This window comes from Miniopterus natalensis, chromosome 2 (genome assembly GCF_054644295.1).
Source record: "Miniopterus natalensis isolate mMinNat1 chromosome 2, mMinNat1.hap1, whole genome shotgun sequence".
Lineage (NCBI taxonomy): Eukaryota > Metazoa > Chordata > Mammalia > Chiroptera > Miniopteridae > Miniopterus > Miniopterus natalensis.
In genome coordinates this window covers 183,248,996-183,267,307 of record NC_142082.1, presented here as the reverse complement: position 1 = coordinate 183,267,307, position 18,312 = coordinate 183,248,996, and the positions used below count along the sequence as shown (strand labels likewise).

General features: G+C 58.7%; 1 protein-coding gene across 1 annotated transcript in view; it reads left to right on the top strand.

The window, feature by feature from the left end:
• The first annotated feature begins 1,475 nt into the window (after positions 1 to 1,475).
• Positions 1,476 to 18,312, top strand: part of NFAM1 (NFAT activating protein with ITAM motif 1) — a 37,430-nt gene continuing 20,593 nt past the window's right edge. Inside the window, exons 1-3 of the mRNA XM_016210292.2 lie at positions 1,476 to 1,506; positions 2,430 to 2,448; positions 11,061 to 11,125. Coding sequence (XP_016065778.2) covers positions 1,476 to 1,506; positions 2,430 to 2,448; positions 11,061 to 11,125 — 115 coding nt within the window. The remainder of the gene's footprint in view (positions 1,507 to 2,429; positions 2,449 to 11,060; positions 11,126 to 18,312) is intronic.

Genomic DNA, 18,312 nt, shown 5'->3' with positions numbered 1-18,312 from the left:
CAGAACGGGCTGCCGGAGCTCAGTCAGTGCCCTTGCTGTCAGGAACGCCGGGCAGAGGGCCCCGGAATCCGGACGGAGAAGCCGCCTATTCCCTGCCCCCCCCTGCCCTCCCCGCCCGACCCCCAGGGGGCACCAGATCTCCACGCGGTGTGGACAGGCTTCCCAGGAGTGGCCAGGCTGCCCTCCGCCCCTCACCCTGGCTCTGGCGGAGGGAGAGAGCTGGGGGGGGGCATGAGGGTTGGGGGGGGCAGGAATAAAGGGGCTGGCAGAGAGCGGGGCATCCCAATGTCACCTTTGGGGCCGCATCAATATATTGCCTGAGTGCAACACACACAGCCTTGCAAGATTCAGAACATCCCTAAATCGCCGCATTTGCGGAAAATGGATGAAAAGCTGATCAAACAGGCGTTTGATGCCCGACGAAGGGGAGCGGTGCCAGCAGCGCGGGGTTGGAGGAAAGTGCGGGCTGGAGCCCCGGCAGCTGGAGGCGGAGTCTCCTGTCATCCATCAGGCCCGACAGGGACAATGAAAGGAGGCCTCCCTGTCCCTCTGCTCCGAGCCTGCTGCTGACGGGGTGCGGGCTGGCGGGCGGGGGGCCCAGGGTGTGCGGGGCAGACACAGAGCAGGGTGACGGGGATTCCGGGGGCCAGCCTGCTGGAAAACCACGGCCCAGTCTGGAGTTGGGCTGAGAGGCCGATTCTGAAAAAGCGCAGCTTCTCCATGCCTGGGGGGCTAGAGGAGCTCCCTAAACCTGCCTCTGGGGCCACTGCAGCCGATCCCTAAATGGCAGAACCCTAAATGGCAGGAGTCCCCAGGCAGGTGGCTGTCCCTAGAGAGAGCAGCCGGGCACACAGGCACAGCCTTTCCCAGTACACTGGCACCTTCCCGCTCCTGATGGCTTTCCCCTCCGCCTGTCTCTCAAGGCAGGAAAATATGAACCACTTTCCCCTCACCGATGAGGAAGCTGAGGCTCAGAGCGCCCGCCTGACATGCCCAAGCCCCACAAGTAGGAGATGGCAGGGCTGAGCCTTGAACCCGGATCTCCCACCTCCAAGTCCCGCCTCGGGTTCCTCTAAGGCCCAGGGAAGGCTTGTTTCGAAGGCTGGGCCTTCTGAGCGGGACCAAAACCCAGCAGGACGTTGGCTGCCGCATCTTCCTGGGGCACTTGGTCTGGAATGGGCACAGCGCAGTGACCCGGGTGTTCCTGCTAAGTCAGTGCCATCCAGCAGAACCCAGTTCTGTTTTTGCCACCGAGTCGCAGTCTGTAATTGCAGTGTGTTCCCCTGGTCGTACGTTTCCGTCAAGTTTGCAGAGTGGGACATCTTAACCTCAGCTAAGTCTCTTCCCACCCTGGCTCTGTCTCCATCCATCGGCGGGGGTGTCTAGGAGCCACGAGTAGAGGAGTGAACCCGGGGAACAGGATGAGACAGGGTGGGAATGTCCTGCTGGTGTGACAGAAACACGCGTTAACAAAGATGCCACGAAAGGGCATCAAGGCCGCGCCAGGTAACGGGTGTCCTCGCGCGGGGAGCGCCTGAAGCTGGTCCCCGTGAGGAAACGTGGCCTGCCCCGGGCTCCTCCTGCTCCTTTAGGGGGGAGCTTGGTCCCAGTCTGTCTCTCCCTGTGGAGCCTGGGGTACAGCGTCCTCGGGGACGGGGCGTGCTGCGGGGCGCCGGGCGGTTAACACGGAATAGCCTGTCACTTTCCTGACTTGCCATCTGCCATATTTGTCGGTCTTGTAGAATTTGTAAGTGGTGGTTTCTATTCTCATTTGCAGGGGAAGTTAACAGTCACGGTCATACCCGGTTTTGCTTGGTAATTTTCAATGAGAGGCCCTTCGAAACTGTGGAAGCCTCAGACCCCAGCTTCCTCTGGGCTGTAGACGTGCAGTTTATGGAGAAGAAGGGGGTTGGTGGCTGACTCGCCTCTCGCAGTTTGGGTTCAGGCTGGGATCGTGTCCCCACAGAGGCCGTGAGATCACGCGTGTGAAGGGCCTGCAGGCCTCCTGGCCTCCTGGGCCCTTCGCGGGTGCGGTTCCTTGCGCCTTCCTAGGTCTCCCCGTGATGTGTGTCTCACTGAGATGGTTTCAGTTCCTCCCTGGCCATGCTCAGCGATGACAGGTATGCTTGCTCGCTCCGAGCTTCCTCACTGAGAGCCTGAGCGGGCCTGTTCTAAACGGAAATGACCAGGCCACAGTCTCAGCCAGCGATGCAAGGGGTTGGATAATAGTGGGGCAGAAGCGAAGGGGAGCAGATCTTCCAGAGCAGTCTCTCTCCCTACAGACCATCCTGATGGCTCTCCAGGGGAGGGCAGGGCTTGGGCTTTGCCATGTGGGAGCCCAAAAGGACCCATGTGGGGGGCAGCTCCCACTCCCCAGGGGAAGGAAGGGCTTCTGGGGCATTGAGAGGGTGCAGCAGAGGGTTGGCCAGCACGCTGGTGGGCACCGCCCCCAACTCAGAAGAAATGGGGGATCCAGAAGGATAGGGGACTCTTTGGAAGGCATCTGCCCAGAATGGGGGAGGGGCTATCCCCCCTCTACCCTCCTCTCCCACCAGGGAACTGCAGTGGGAGGAGCCCTCCATGGGGAAGGGCCTGGAAGCTGGGTTGGGCGAAATGAACAGCACCAAGGATGCCTTGGTCTGGAGATGGGGAACCTGGAGACCACAAACTCTGTACTCACCTACGGGAAGGAAAGAGACCTACTCAGGAAACAGGAGAAGGGCCTCGGGTGCAAACTCCAAAGCAAAAACTGTTTATCCAGGTCAGGGGTTTCTCGGGGGCTGAAGAGTCTCTGGTCACTTGTGGAACAAGAGCAGAAAGGAGGGGAGGGAAAGGGGAGGAAGTGGCAGAAGAAAGGGGAAGGGGGCAGGAGCCCCAGGCCACCTGCAGACCCTTATGGGGAGAGGGGGTGACCTAGGAAGCTACTGAGCCTGTTTCCCACCCTCACTCCGCCCCATGTTCTCAAGCAGCCAAGGCTTCCCCCTTCCGTCTCCCACCCTTCCCACCTGACCCACAGCCTTGACCTGGGCCGACCCACCCCTGGACTCGAGACTGTTAATAGTCTCCTCCTGTCCCCCTTGGCTTCTGCACCTGTGTCCCTGGGAGTGAGGCTGTGACATGGGAGTCGGGGATCCTGCCCGAGGGGAAGGGAAGGGAAGGGACGGGTCGGGCAGTATCTTATTTGTCCCGTGTTCTCAGCATCCAGCACAGAACCCTGTCCCCGGGCACCCCTTAATCACCCGCAGGACTGAACAGAAGGGGGAACTGTTCTGAGGCCAAGTTGCCTGTTTATCACGTTGGCCAGTTCTTTCCTAGTAGGGCCACAGTCTGTGCTTTTCGATTCTGACAGCCACTTTCTACAAGTTTGTAACCAAAGCCGTAGTTATCTGTTACTGATTTGATTAGAATCCCCCGTGGGGCCCTTTCCGCCTCTGTATTAAGGGAAAGGGCCTCGCGCAGGGACTCCTCTCCCAGTTTCCTGTTCGTTTGCTCATTCATTCAAGAGATGCCTCTGCTTGGCCTGCGCACCTGCCAAGATGAAGGCGTCATCACCTGGGAAGTGGGGACTGCTGCAGGTGGAGCAGGGGAGGGGCTGGGGGAGGACATGGTCACAAGGCGGACAAAGCTCACTACCTAGCCAGGGAGTGCAGACGCCCCCACAGATCATCACAGTGCTCGTGAGCAGGCGAACAGGATTGAAACCCCCGCTCTGCCCTTGATGTCTGTGTGGTCTTAGAAAAGTGAATTTCCTTCTCTGAGCCTCAGTTTCCTCATCTGTAAGATGGGCGCACAATAAAACCTGCCTGGCAGGGTGATTCCGAGGATGGACACACCCCAACATCTGACAGAGATGAGTTCCTTTCCCTCCTTGGGTCCCCGCTCCCCCCCTGCCCCCCAGGCACTGGCCAGGCCCAGCAGGGAGTGGTTTGACAGGCAGGGGGTGGTGCGGTCAAGGAGGCAGGAGGGCCATGGGTGAGGAGTGAGGACCAGGCCTGAGGCCAGCGGACAAAGGGCCTCCTGCCCACTCTGAGGTCAGCTGCATCTAGCAAGGAGCCCGCCCTGGTCCCTCGGCAGCTCGGGAATGGCCACAGCCCGGGTGCGTCTCATCTTCCCGAGGTGCTGACGCGAAGATCAGCGGCTGGATGTGGGGAGGAAAGATAGGAGAAGTCTTGGCCAGCAGGGCGCAGGGAAGGGTGACTCAGGCACAGGCCCCCTGCCAGGCAGGCGAGGCTGCCCATGGATCCTTTCACCCATGTCAAATGAAAAAGCCTGAAAACAGTTTCCTTTGGGCCTCAGTGGGCGTTAGGAATTTCCCCGAGAGGAAGCTGCTGAGTGAGTGAGATCTGAGGGCCCTGGGGCCTCGACTCTGCTGTGACCTAGTGGAAAGAGGCCAAGACGCAGCTGACTTTTCCCTTCCTTTTTCTGTCCGACAAAGAACACACTGTGGCTCTCGTCCATCAGCTAGTCCCTAGGAGACTCCTGGCCCTAAAGGACTGTCGCATCCCTCCAGTGTCGAGGGCATTTTGTAGAGAACGGATTTCACTCCAATGAGTGCAGACGCCTCTGAGCTTCCAAACGAGGTGCCTTCTGGAGAAAGTCTTTCCACTCAGAAACTGTATCTTAAGCGATGCCAGGCTCCCAGGACTGGCCAGAAAGCTGCTTAACTGTGTGCCCGAAAGTCTGCACACGCAAAATGAAACCAGTAGAAATCCATACTAATGGCAATACCAGTCATCTTTAACCGAAAAATGAATGGCTCTACTCCCCTGACTGTTGACGCTGAAGAGAAAAGGTGGTTTCATCAGAGGATGGGGAGGAGGTCTCCCCAGCCTGGCCCCCTGGCCCCTCTCCTGCCTCAGCAGCTCAGCCAGGACCCGGCAGCCCAGCGCCTCCTGCCCGCCCGCCCTCTCCTCCTCCCGGGAGCGTCTGGCCAAGCCTTTGTGGCCTGGCCTCCAGGGCAAGACGCCTGCTCTGGGCTTGCTGCCCCTTCCTGCTGGGTTCCCACTGGGTTATAACTTAGATACGTGGGTGTCAAGCTCTGCTCTAGAAGAAGGGCGCCCAGGACAGGGCCTGGCCCCAAGCGATGCCCAGGAGAGGTTTGTCAGATGAAGGAACAAGTGGCCCAAAGTTCCTTATGGTCATTGGAGGGGCTTCTGGACTCCTGTAGAAATGAGAGGGGTTGGCCGGGTTCTTGGCTGCCTGTGAACCTGACTGTGACCCTGGTCTCCCCGTGGGGGTGGAGGGAGCTAGGGCAGCCACAGGGCAGTGGGAAGAGCCTGCTGGACAGAGAGGAGGCGAGAGGGCAGGAGAGGCAGAGCTTTCCTGAGGAGGCGGGCCAAGCTGGTGGGAGAGTCCCGGGAGAGTCCCCTGCGCCCACCCAGGCTCTCCACCCCACCGCTGGAGCCCTGGGGGAGCCAGCTCCAAGGCCGGACTCTATGCTGGCCGGCGGTCCTTCCTCTCCTGCCCCTCCTCTCAGCCTGTCCCCCTGCTGCCCCCTCCCGGACCTGTCGCCCTCCAGGTTTCCTCATCTGTGGATAAGCACACGCCCTCGGGGTCCCTACCTGCCCCATCTCCCCTTGCTGGACCCTTTGTTGTTCTCTGCAAGTCACCCAGCCCCTCCCCTCAGAAAGAGACCTACAGAGAGACCCTCAGTAAAGGTTTAGGGCAGAATAGCTACTTTCAACCAACATCTCATTCTTTGCAAAACGCTTTCATCTCTGTTACTCCAGCTGTTCATCAGATCTGTCCTACGAGGCGGGTGTTCACCTCTTTCACATTGTAGGTGAGGAAACGGCCCCCACTGGCTTAGGAGATAAAGTGCGACCTGAGGGGCCTTCCTCTAGGGTCCCAACCCCACGCTGGCCTTCCAAGGGGGAAGGAGAAAGGGGAGGGAGGAGAGGGAGGGAGGCAGGGAGGGAGGGGAACCAAATCTCTTTGAAGGGCTCCTCCTGGCTGGTGGCCAAGCTGCCCATCGCCCTGCCCACAGCCCCTAGGGAATCGGCCTCAGGAGGTCAGTTTCTCAATGTAAGAACCAGGGTCTGTTAAATACAGATCCCTCGGCCTCCCAAAGTCTCCTGGAGCCGAATCTCTGGGGCAGGGCCAGGAACCTGCATAATTACTGGCTGCCACGTATACCCCTCTGCCCACAGAGTGCTGAGGCCCTCCGCCCCCTGGAACTCACTATGGGGAGCCCTGCCCTGAACGGTTGTCACTGCACAGCCGTGGGACTGCTTGGCCTGGTGGCAAATGACCGGCTCTGCCTGATGAAGATTCCCCAAGAGGAGTTTACAGAGTGCCCCCAGCAGAGCAGCCTAGAGCAGAGTGGCTGTGCTCTGAAGGAGGCTCCTGTGGGTGCCCAGCAAGCGCATTAGAGAGGAGCACTGGGGTCCTACAGCCGGCGGGCCCTGCTCTCCGTTCCCACAGCCCACAGCACATTCCTGGCCCTGCCTACCCCTGACCCCCTTCACCGCCCTATCACGTTGCCTCTCGCACCCAGGCCTGGCCTTTCAGGGCGGCCAGAGAGCCGGAGAGGGTGAAGAAGCGACATGGAGAAGGCAGAGCAGGGCGTTCCCACTGGCCACCAGGTGGCACCATTGACACAGGACAACCAGGGGAGGGGACGGGGGTGGCACCTTTAGCAGAGGACCTTCCAGACTCTAGCTGGCCTGCCGCCTAGACCCTCCAGCGCTTGGCCTCCTGGTGGGTGCTTGCCTCTCAGGGCACAGTTGTACCAAGGGCTTACAGCTAGCAAGGCCTTGGCCCACGGTGAACACGGCCCCCTTTGTCTTTTCAGGTCGGCAGGATTATTTGCAGTGTGGCAGGGGCTGGGGAGGGGGCACTAGGTCCTTATTGCCTCTCCCCAACCAAGTTAGCGAGGAAAGTTCTATCTAACTCTTGGGATATGGCCCATAGGAAAACCCTGAACTCTGGCCCCCACCATGACCCCACGCAGGCCACTTACTCTATTTTCCTCTGTCGCTAAACCTGTAGGTGAGAGCTACAATACCCACCCTGCTGGGAGAATGGAGCGAACTGCAGGAACATAGTGATTAAAAGTACATCATGGGAGCTCAAGTCCTTGTTCCACTGCTTACTTGCTGTGTGGCCTTGGGCAGGTGGCTTACACTCTCTGAACTTGTTTTTTCATCTGTAAAACAGGAGCAGGAACACCGACTCTCCTGACATTTCTGTGAGGACTGAAGTGGTCAGTGTGTGAAAGAGCCTTTAGAACTGTGGCATGAAACAAATACTTAATAAACAGATAACAATATAGGGCAGCTTGGGCAGAAAAGGGACTTTGGAGATGGGACAGGTCAGCCCTCCAGCCCAGGCAGGAATCTTCCAGAAGCATGCAGGTTGGATGGCCTCCAGGTGAGTTTGCATACCTCCAGTAACAGAGAGCTCACCCCCTCATGAGAAAGGAGACTGGTCCAGCCCAGCTCATGATTAGAAGGGTCTCCTTCAACTGAGGCACAGCTGGTTCTCGGGGGCTGAATCATGTCCCTGGGCCTAGTGGTCGGGTCCCCTCCCACCCAACTGCCCATTGCTACTTGGTGCAGAAAGGGGGCCCCCTCGAAGGCAAACTTGGGTGTTGTTAGGAGAGGAGGGAGCCTGCCCTCCACACCGGCCCTCTCCAGTGCAGGGGTGCTTGAGACGGGATGAAAGGAAGCAAGGAGCCGATCAATCCGTCCTGGAGCTCTGGGCAATGGGGACCCCGAGGACCGGGAGAAGTGGGACGCTGTGGGTCTCAGGCACCAGGGTCATTGTGAGAGGCCTCCCAACTGGTGGGCCCCTCTGGGCACTGGAGTCTGTGAGGGGGAAGTGACTTCCTATGGCCCGAGGAGGGAGGAGAGTGGTCCCCTTCCCAGGCACTTCTGCTTCCTGTGCATCTGCTGCCCAGGGTGCACGCTGGGAGGAAATGCGGAGAAGATGGCCCGTTCCTGAGCTTCAGGACCAAGCTGCGGCCAGGCCGGGCCTCACGCTCCCTCCCTCGCTTCCCCTCATTCAGGGCAGGTGACAATCCTGCCTGGGGGTGGGTGGGTTCTGTTTTCCTCTCTGGACAGGGAGCACCTTGAGGGCAAAACTATGACTCATGTTTTACACTTCCACTGCCTGGCGCACAGTAGGTACTTAATCAGTGTATGTGGGAACCAAACTGAAAACAGAGGCCAGCGGTTTCAGTCCAGCTTGGAAAGCTTTACTCTTCATGTGGACAAGGTCTCTCAGGACCACAGTGATAGCTGTGCTCCTCATTTCCTCTCAGGACTGCCACCTCCTCCCTGAAGCCCTCCTCTTTGCTCCATATACATTTCTGCCATTGAGACAGAGCAGTGGTTAGGAGCACAGAGGCTGGGGCCATCCTGAGTCACTTCTCCTGGACACATGTCTTACCTGTGTGACCTTGGGCAAATTTTATGTTAACTTCCCTGTGCCTCAGTGTCCTCATCTGTGAAATGGAAGTGATTATCGTATCCACCCACAGACCGTGCGAGGGTGAAATTGACCTGTTGAGTGGAAGTGTCTGGTGTTAGGAGCTGCTCAGAAGTTGCTCAGTTGTGCTGGGTTACTGCTCTTGCCCTGAAGCTGGGATCTGTCATTCCTTCCTCCTCTGCTGAGGCCAGTGCCGGGTGCAAACAGGTGCTCAGCAAAATGCGAAGGGATAGATGGATGGATGGATGGACAGGCAGACAGATGACTGGGCAAAAGCAGGCGCTGAAATGTGCTGTCCCCCAGGGTCCTCACCTGCAGACTGTGCTCTGGGTGCCCAACGGCTGCCCCCTTCTCTCTACGAGCAGAGCCCATGCCCTCTGCCCCCTCCCGCCACCTGCTCATTTGTAGTTCCCACCAAGCGTGTGGCGAGGAACCACCCATGGACCCAAGTCCAGCAAGTTCACTGTCTGGCGCCCACTTGGGTGAGAGGAGATGGGAAGTTTTGATGAAAATGAGGTTTCTGAATGTGCTCTGGCTCCTGTCACCCTGGTACCTGGGCCCTGATAACACAGCCTGGCCCACTGGCTCCTGCCCAGGCCCATTCCTGCCTCTCCCTGGGAGGCTGAATGGCTCCCAGTAGCTCAGACACTTAATTATGATCCAAGAGCCCACCCCCGCCTTTTCTTTTCCAGTCTCATCTGTGCTCTACAACTCAGAGGCCTGCCATCCCTCTGAGGCCAGTTGGAGGGTCTTCTCAGTGCTCAGTGTTAGGCCCGCCACCTTCACAGCAAGCCCGGGGGGAAGGCACCTTATCCCCTTACGCCCATTCATGCAGCCGTGTTTACTGAGCACATACTAGGTGCTGGCTCTGCTCTGCACGGGGGAGGGGGAGGTAGGAAGACAAACAGGCGCCAGGCAGGCAAGGGGCCTCAGGCGGCCGGGCCCAGAGGCAGCAGAGCTCCCAGGCTCCAAGGCTGTGGGCCGGAGGGTGGCTGCAGTGTGAGGGGCCAAGGCCCGGCGTAGGGGTCGGGGGAGGCAGAGCAGAGTCCGTGTGACAGGCAGGAGCGGAGCTGGCGCCCCTGTTGTGTTGTGAGGCAGCCTGGCACTCAGCCACCTCCTGATGCCAAGTCATAAAGAGACTCCTAGAGGCACAGACCGATGCCTTTAAAATGCTCCCTCCGCACAGAGGCATTAACGTGACGTCCATCACCATGGCACCGAGGTGCTTAGACAACCCGCTCCCCCCAGGAGCTCAGGAACAGCGTGAGGCAGATTATCTGTGTCTCACCGTGACACGTGCGATCATGCATCATCGTGATGGATCAACAGTCAATACCACCAGGCCCCTCGGCCCAGCCGGCGGGAACGGTCTCATTCATGCGCCTTCCGGCCCGGGGGCGCCCGCTCCTGCCCCCGCTCCCAGCTCTCCTGGCATCGGCGGCAAAGCCTGGCTTTCACGGGTCCTGCACAGAGGGTCCTGCACAGGGCGGCGGCAACTGGACCCGTCATGTCCCCACGGGGGAGGCGAGGCCCGGGCTTCACACAGCTGGGCGTGTGCCAGCCCGCGCCCCTGCCTGGCCTTGGGCAAGCTGCTTTGCCTCTTGGGGGCGTAGTTTTATAACTTTGTACTGTTGGGATAATAACGTTTATATTGGTGCATGGAGAAAGGAGGTGGAGTGCCGGGCACGTGCTGAACCTCAGCCACCTTGGGTGCCAGCACACTGGGCTCCTCACCCCCACCCGCCCCCTTCCCTCTGCTGCTGCAGACACCTGACCCTCCCCCTCCAGCCTAGCCTGGGGCAAGGCTCCAGAATGCCAAGGGCAAAGGCTCGGGGTCTGCAAATAATCAGTCCCTGTGTCCGTGCCTGCTGGACGTGAGGACAGGGGCTGTCGCGTGGGGCCAGATGGGGAAGCAATTTATGTGTCTCCTGGTGGGGGAGGGGTGCACTCAGGTTTAGGGAAGAAAGACATTGGAGGCGGGCTGGAGAGGAGGCATCCGCTGGGCCTCTGTGGGGACCCGGGGTGGCCCCTGTGGGGCTGGGAATGGGTGGATCCCGCCCTCACCCTAACTGCCTGCCTTTCCTCCATCAGGCACCTGCCCCTTCCTGGATCCTACTCCTCCCCCCCCCCCCAAACCCTGCTCTTTGGTGAGCACATTATCCGAGGGCTCCTGGGCTCTTGCCAAGGGGAAGTTTGCCTGAACCTGGGCATTTTTAAACAGTTTCAGGAGTGAGCAGCTAAACCAAGCCCTGCAGTCACTGGTGGAAATGTGTCCTCTCAGTCACCAGTGTCTCCTGGACGGGCCTCCAGCTGGAAAGGAGTCAGGAGGGGAGGAGCCCGCCCACCTGGCTGCTTGGGAGGCCTAAGCCCTGCCCAGCAACTCTGCCGAAGGAGCATGAGCCCCAGAGCCTCGCCTGGTGCCCAGGGCTGTTCCCACCGCTTGGGCAGGAAGCCTGGGGTTGTTGAGAGGAGCAGGCCCAGTGAGGCCGGGAGGAAGCAGAAGGGAGGAGTTTGGTGGGGACGCGAAAGGGAACTGTGGCTACCAGCAGGCTGTCCTCCCCTGGGAACTAAAGAGGAAGGGGAGACACTGCGCCGATGGAGCGCCGGCCTCGGAGGCGGCGGGCCCTGCTGGGTCCCCTCCCGGCCCCCTGGCTCCTGGGCTTGCTCCTGGCCCCCTGGCCCCTGCAGCTCACAGGTAGGCCGTCCTCCCTCCCGCACTCACTGGTTCTGCACACAGAGCAGCTTTCATCCAGCCGCCGGCCCGCCGTGCAGCTAATTCCTGTCTCGGGGGATTTAGTGGTTGCGTTTGAACATTGCAGACTTCACAGGGCAAGCCTTTGGGGACCAGGAGATGTTTAGCTAATGCCTTGCCAAGGTGGCTTTTGAAGGGGAGGGGGCAGTGCTTCTGCCTCAATGCTGTGTTAGCAGCCTCCCTCCTTGCACAGCCTGACCTCCTGGCCCTTGAACAAGGTGGGTGGCCTTGCTGTGGTCAGGGGGCGTTGGGGTTGGGTGCAGGGGTCAGTGGGGAGGGACAGCTCACCCCCAAGGAATCTAAGGTAGGAGCAGGGCATTGAACCTGCCAAGTGGCAGGGCCACCCTTAGGGTTGTTGCTGGGTTAGCCAGGGAGAGGAGGGGAGGCCAGCAGCTGGCCACCAGAGCACTGTAACCTGGAGCACAAAATTGTCACTGTCACCAGAAAGGATGGCACCTCCCGTTTCCTGAAATATGAGAGACCACATCGCTAACTTTACAATGGGAGCCAGGCCTTTCCCGGGGCCAACACTGCCTCCTTCCTGGTCTCAGGCCCCCTTGGAAGCTGGGTGGCCTGGATCCAAGCCAGGACCTGGGGTGGGTGGCCTTAGGGTGAGTTCATCCAGGCCAGGGAACCCCCAAGAGTGTGCCTCGCCAAGGCTGCCCATACCGAGGCCCCTCGAGCTCAATCTCTTCCTGGGCAGTGCTGACCCTGGTCCCCCACCCCACTGTGCAGGATGGGTGGGGTCCTCCCTTTTCGCTCAGACTTCGATGAGGCTCCCAGGAGCGGTCCCCTCTGGGTTGTCCCCTGCCTGGCACTCATACCGTGCACAATAGCAGCTGTTATGATCGTGAATCAGCCTCTTTGAGCTTCACTCACACTGACGCTCAGCGCCTCTCGAGGCACCCTTGGGTGCTGTTCCTACCGGCACCATTTAGGAGCAGAGGAATGGAGACTCAGGGAGGCCAGGTGGCTTGTCCAAGGCTTAGTGGCTAAGTAGAGGTCAGGTTCAGACTGGGGTCAGCCTCAGCCTCGAGCTAGGACCCTTGGCAGTGGGCTCTGGGGTTCCTCTCACCTTTCTTTGTAAAGAACATTCTTCAAGGAAAAATAATCCCCCCACCCCCTGCCCCCAGAGAGGCCGGAGCTGCATGTATGGTACCTACTGCAGGTCCCAGGGCTGGGCCCTGGTGATATCTCTCCTTATACCTGGTCACCTCGCTCCCCAAGAGAAGGGCCAGTGCAGAGACGACCTGAGGAAACGCAGCTTGGTGGGGATTATGCGTCTAAACTCACACGTAGTCATTTTTAACTTAATTTCTCCAAATTCCCATCGTTTCTCTTTGTGGGTCCCTCCTCCCCAAAAGGGACCTGACACCGCCTGGAAACTCAGTGCAGGAGACTTTGCCGGTGCCGCTGTGAAGAGCATTTTGTAACCATCTTGACGAACAACAGATTTCCCCTGTATTGCATCAAACATTATAAAAAGAGAAACTGCTCTTTCACAAGAGGTGAAATCACCCTGTGGCCTCCTAGAACCTCTCGGAAGGGCAAGCAGCACCCTGTTACTCCCGGCCTGCCACTGCAGCTCTGTCTCTGGGCTTTGAGGGTTTGATGAAGGAACTCCGCCGCTCCCGCGGCCCCTAAACCTCCCCTGACTTCAGCCATCGGCCTGGGGCAACCAGCTCCATCAAAGAACAGCACCAAGGCCGAGCCCGCACCCCTTGCCTGTGTCCCGGGTGACCTTGGGGAGTATGGTCACTGAAGCCCAGGGTCAGTGTGCCATTTCCCTAAACCGCTCTATGATGTGGGGTTGAGGCAGGCCAGGGGTGTCGGCCTGGGCAGGTTTTTAATGCCGCTGTGCCTCAATTGCCTCATCTGTTAAATGGGTATGATAGCAGTGCCTGCCGGCTAGCATGGCCCGAGACTCAGTGGTTAGGGCATGTGGTCAGGGCTCAGAGAGTCAGCACCTGCCAGCCTAGCAGAGCCAATTGACACTGGAGATTCAGTTGACTGGTTCAACATCTGGGTGAACCCACGGCTCCTTGGGGCCACTCCAACCTTTCCAGTGGTGTCCGGTACACCCTGGGATGGCATCTCTGGACCTCGTTTGCTCCATTTTCTCTGAGGGCCTGGCAGCCACCTGTGGTCTCATGGGCAGCTGCTCTCCCAGAGGTCAAACACCTGAGCCTCCAGCCCTGCTTCCAACAGGCCTCAGTCACCTCCCAGGACTTTGGGGCCAGGCAGACCAGGTTCAGGTCTTACCTTCTCCTATTGACTGCTGTGTGAGCTTAGGCAACGTACTTAACCTTTCTGAGCCTCAATGTCCTCAACAAATGGCAGTCCTCTTTCAATCCTGGCCTTTCCTGAGCTCTGGACTGTTTATTTCTCAAATATCCATTGAGAAGGACCAGTTCTAGGCACTGGGGGACCAAGAGGTGAACAAGAAAGACACAACCCCTACTCTCGGCCTGTTAGAAACCATGAGGTTCTCCTGGAGAGCGTGACCCCCGACCGGAGGCAGGAGTTACCCGATGCCTCCCGTCCCCCATTTGCTCTGGACTCGGGTGTCTACCTCCCTTTGATGTCCAGGAGCCTCCTGCGTGCTTCTGCAGCTCCAGCCTCCGTCAGCACTGGCCTCTGCTTTTCATCTTTGTCTAATCCCAATAAAGAGCTTTGGCGGCGGCGGAGGAGAAGCCCCTCTCGGCTGGAGGCAGGGCAGGGGCGCGCTGGGGGGCCGCGGGGCGCGGGGCGGTGCGGGGAGGGCAGGCGGGGGCGGGGGCGCAGCGTGGATGAAGGCTGGAGGCCGGCGGGCGGGAGCGGGGGCGAGAGGTTCCGTCTGACTGGAGAGGCCGGCTCCCCCTGGGTTATAATTCTGGGTGGATTTTAAACGTCTGGCCGGCAGGGGTTCGGATGCCGTTCCTATGGGTCCTATTGTCACTGCTTTCTCTTTTTAAATTGTGAAATATAATGCGCGCACAGAAAAGTACAATACATTTTATGAAACAAAGTCCTGTGTGACTACCACCCGGGTCAGGAGAGAGAACATTCCAGTGCCCCAGAGCCCCTGTACCCCCAAGCACCCCTCTCCCCTTCACTGTCCTGCGATACAGCCTCGCCTGGTTCTGGCCTTTGTGCATATAATCAGAACGATACCGTGTATCTCCTTTTGTGACCTGCCTCTTTCATTCAATGTTATGTTTTTGAAGCTATATCCGGTGGATGGCGTGGCTGAAGTTTGTTCGTTTTCGTTGCTAAAGACCAGGGGTTGAGGACCGCACTCTGTGGCCTGCAACCAGCCCACGGCCTTTTCGTAAGGCCCGTGAGTTATGAATGGTTTTTAGATTTTCTAATGGTTGGGGGTAAAAAAATCAAAAGAAGACTATTTCATGACATGTGAATATGATACTATATTCACATTTCCATGTCCATAAATAAAGTTTTATTGGAACAGAGCCACGCGTAGTCGTTGGTAGATCATCTATGACTGCTGTCGCCCTACGTGGGCGGAGCTGAGTTTTTGCAATAGAGACCATATGGCCCCCAAAGCATGAAATATTTACTGTCTGGCCCTTTACGGAACACGTTTGTCAGCGCCTGCTGCGGAGTGTCCCGCTGAATGAATATATTGCGGTTTATTTAGTTATGAGAGACGTTTCAGGTGCTTCCCGTCTGGGGTTTAAATGCTCGCGTGTAGTCTCCAGACACACGTGTGTTCAGTGCCTCCAGAGGACATGCTTCCATGAGGCTGCTTCTCTCTGGGCTGTCTGCCTCCCCGTGTGGACTGTGAGCTCCCAGAGGGCAGGAGCGCCCAGCATGCTGCTGGCACCAGAGATGCCCAGGAAACACAAACAGTAACAGGACGATTTCAGTGCCTCCGCTACAGACAACCCCAGCAGTGGTTCTGTGCAGTGTGGACATTCGATGCCAAGAGGAGAGGCACCTGGGGCCCAAGGGGAGTCGTGGTGTGAGCCTCCTGGTCTCCCTGAGGCCTGGGCTCCTCTGGGCACAGGTGCAGTAACCAGACCCTCAAGTCCGTTGCGTGAGAAAGTGGACTCGGGAGGGCTGGGTAAACATGGACCTGGAAACAGGATCCTCCGCCCACCCACCCCTCTGACCCTCCTCCTGCTCCCTTGCTCTGTGAATCTAGGTGGGGCCTCAATGTAGTGGGAGTGTCGGTGTCAGACACTGGGATGGGGGCCCAAGACAGAGGAAGGGAAGGGACGACTGTGGTGAGCCTGGGGGGGGGGGGGCAGGGAGACAGTAGATATGAGATTGGCAGGTGAAGCCCCTGGCCCCCTGGTGAGGACAGTCTGACAGTCCCGGGTTTGGGTCCTGGGAGACTTTAGCTAAGTCCCCTGACCACTCTGAGCCCCTCTTCCCTGTCATGGTGCTCAGCACCCTCCAATGTTGGCCTCTGGCCAGTGGTACCAGGAAGGCACGTCTAGAACCCTCTGAGGCTCCTCAGAGACGGCTGGTGGGGCCTAGACCAGGGGACAGGACGGGGCAGTGGGCCTGGTAGGTGTTTGTTCCCCTTCGGCCCCGGCTGTGTGGGTGCTGGTGGAAAAAGGGTAGGGCCAGAGCTGGAGCCCCTCTAGGCCAGGTCACTGCTTGCTTCTGATGGGCCAGGGAAAGGGGACACCGAGAGACCACAGGCCAAAGTCCAAGGGCAGGGAATGTCTCCTTATAGCGCTCATCACAGGGTCGAAGGGCACATTTCTGCAGGCCCTTGGCAACACATATTAAAATTTAAAACACGCATACCCTTTGAATCAGCACCTCCCCTTCTCGAACGTTGTCCTAAAAAGCTAGGGGCCCAGGAGACAGCTGTACATACAAGGGCGATCCTCAGTGGGTCCATGCTGCATAGCTGCACACCTCACCACCATCTGCCGGGGCCTCGCGGCAGTGCGTTTAAATACGACCCCCCTTCTTCCCAGGCTGCTCCTCCCACTCCCACACCCCACTTTTGAGCCATGCGGGATGACTGCCTGTGCCCGAGCCTTTGCTTCTGCTGCTTACTTGGTCTGGAGGGCGTCCTTTCACCTGCCCACCTGGTAACTCCAACCTGTCCTGTCCGTCAAGGTCAAACTCTGCTACTTTCTCTGCCCACTTCCCACTGACAAGCCCAATGGCCAGCCCTGGCCCACCCCCAGGGTGTTCACCTGTGACTCTGAGCATGCAGGAGCTCAGAGGTGTGGGGACATGTCCGAGCTCACCTGGGGCACGTGAGGGTGTGGACAGAGCCAAGGAACAAGTAGCCAACCTTCAGAGGTGGGCTGTGTAAGAAAAGCCAAAGGGCAAGGAGAGAAGGTGTGGGCTGGGGGAGCCTTGGGGAGAGGAGGGAAGGTTGAAGAAGGAGGGATCTGCAGAGTCAGGGTCAGGGTCAGGGTCAGGGTCAAGGCCAGAAACAGCAGGAGCCACAGCTTATCAACCTGGGTCTTTGCTGGCCTCCTGCCTAGGAGGGAGGGGAGGAGACTGGACCGGAGGCAAGGATGGGCTGGCGGCCTGGAAGAGCTGGAAGGAGAGGGTGGGAGGAAGGAGGGCAAGGAGTGATTTTGTGCCCGGAGGGTACAGGATCTTGGGGAGGTGGAGATTTAAGAGCAGTCAGGATAAAAGCGCTCTGGCGAAGGTGTCCGCAGGAAGGAGTTAGTGTATTGACAGCCAGAGCATTTATGTTTTAAAAGGAGGCTGGAGGGGGGAGGGGACCGAATCCCGCAGAATGAATCACTAATGTGAGGGCTTTAGGCAGCTGAGGAAGACTGTTTGGAAGTCTCTGGTATTTCTCTTGTCATCCTTCTACAGGAAATATGATCATGTCACTCTCCAATTTAGAAGCCCACGGGGCTCTCCCAGGTTTCCGGGACAGCGCTGGGCCCTCCGTCCCTCCTCCCCGTGACCCTCCCCAAACCCTTTCTTTCAACTCCACCAGGCTCTTGAGTTTTCCCACTTAGTGCCCTGTTGCAAGACTTCTAGAAGCTTCACCCAAGAGCTTTCTTGTGCTTAAACCCCCTCTCTGCCCCGCCCCCCCCATGCCTCCCACTCTCCCTTCAAAGTTCTGCTTGGTAAAGAGACGCGGAGGAAAGAGCTCAGGTTCCCACTGTGATGTCGGGGAGGCAGGACTGCGGGCGAGTCCCACGTTCTTCTTGATCCTGCTCGGTGGTGTCTAGAGTTTCTATAGTGAGCACCTTTCACTTTAATAATGATGCGGGGGGGGGGGGGCTGAAGAATTATAATTTAAAAAATAAGCAGGCAAGGGCCCAGTCTAAGGGTCACCTCCCAGCTGGTTGGGGCCTCTCCTCTGGGTGTCTGCAGCCCTGAGACCCCCTTTATCCCACCACTTGCTGGTTGCCATTCAGCTGGAGTCCCATCCTCCCTGGTGGGCCTCTAGGTGGGCACCCCCCCCCCCGCCCAGGGCACCCCAGTGGGGTCTATTACCCTCTCTCCATTTCCCCAAGCCCCGTTCAGAGTCAAGGAGCAGAACCCCTGCCTCACCCCTTTGGCCCTAACATCACCTCCGCCCCATCCTGGCATCCTTCATGGAGGGCAGAGGGGGGTGTAAGAGGGGAAACAGAGGCTCCTGTGGCTGCTGCAGCAAACGAGCTCCAGAGTTTGAGCAACTTGCCTTTCAAACCCAGCCAAGGGGGAGGTGACTGCTACAAAACACCAGTCAACACCCATGGAGCTTTTACATTTCTGAGACCAAACGTTTGACATTCTTCTGCACTTGGCTAGTGTCCCCTCATGGCCACTGTGCACCCAAGGTCCAGAGTCTGGAGGCAGGAGAGCCGCAGGTGGCTGTGGGAATGGCCCGAGGCAAGCCGCATCCATGCGCATCTCCCTAATTCGGAGGTGTTGAGAGATGTGACAGCCCCTCGGATGGCAGGGTTCCGAGGGCATCGGTGCTGAAAGCTCCACAGTACACCCGCGCTGTTCAAAGGCTGCCTCCCAGCGCCTGCTGCGCCTGCTCCCAGCTCCTCCCGAATCAGCCACTTGGCCACGCGCCTTCCCGTTCGATGCGCGTCCTGAAGGACTCGCTTGGTTCTGTGGCCTCCTGGCGCTCAGCTCGGGCGAGTGGCCGAGCCCTGTGATGAAACCGGCAGCCCGCATCTGTGTCTGTCTTCCCAGTGGCC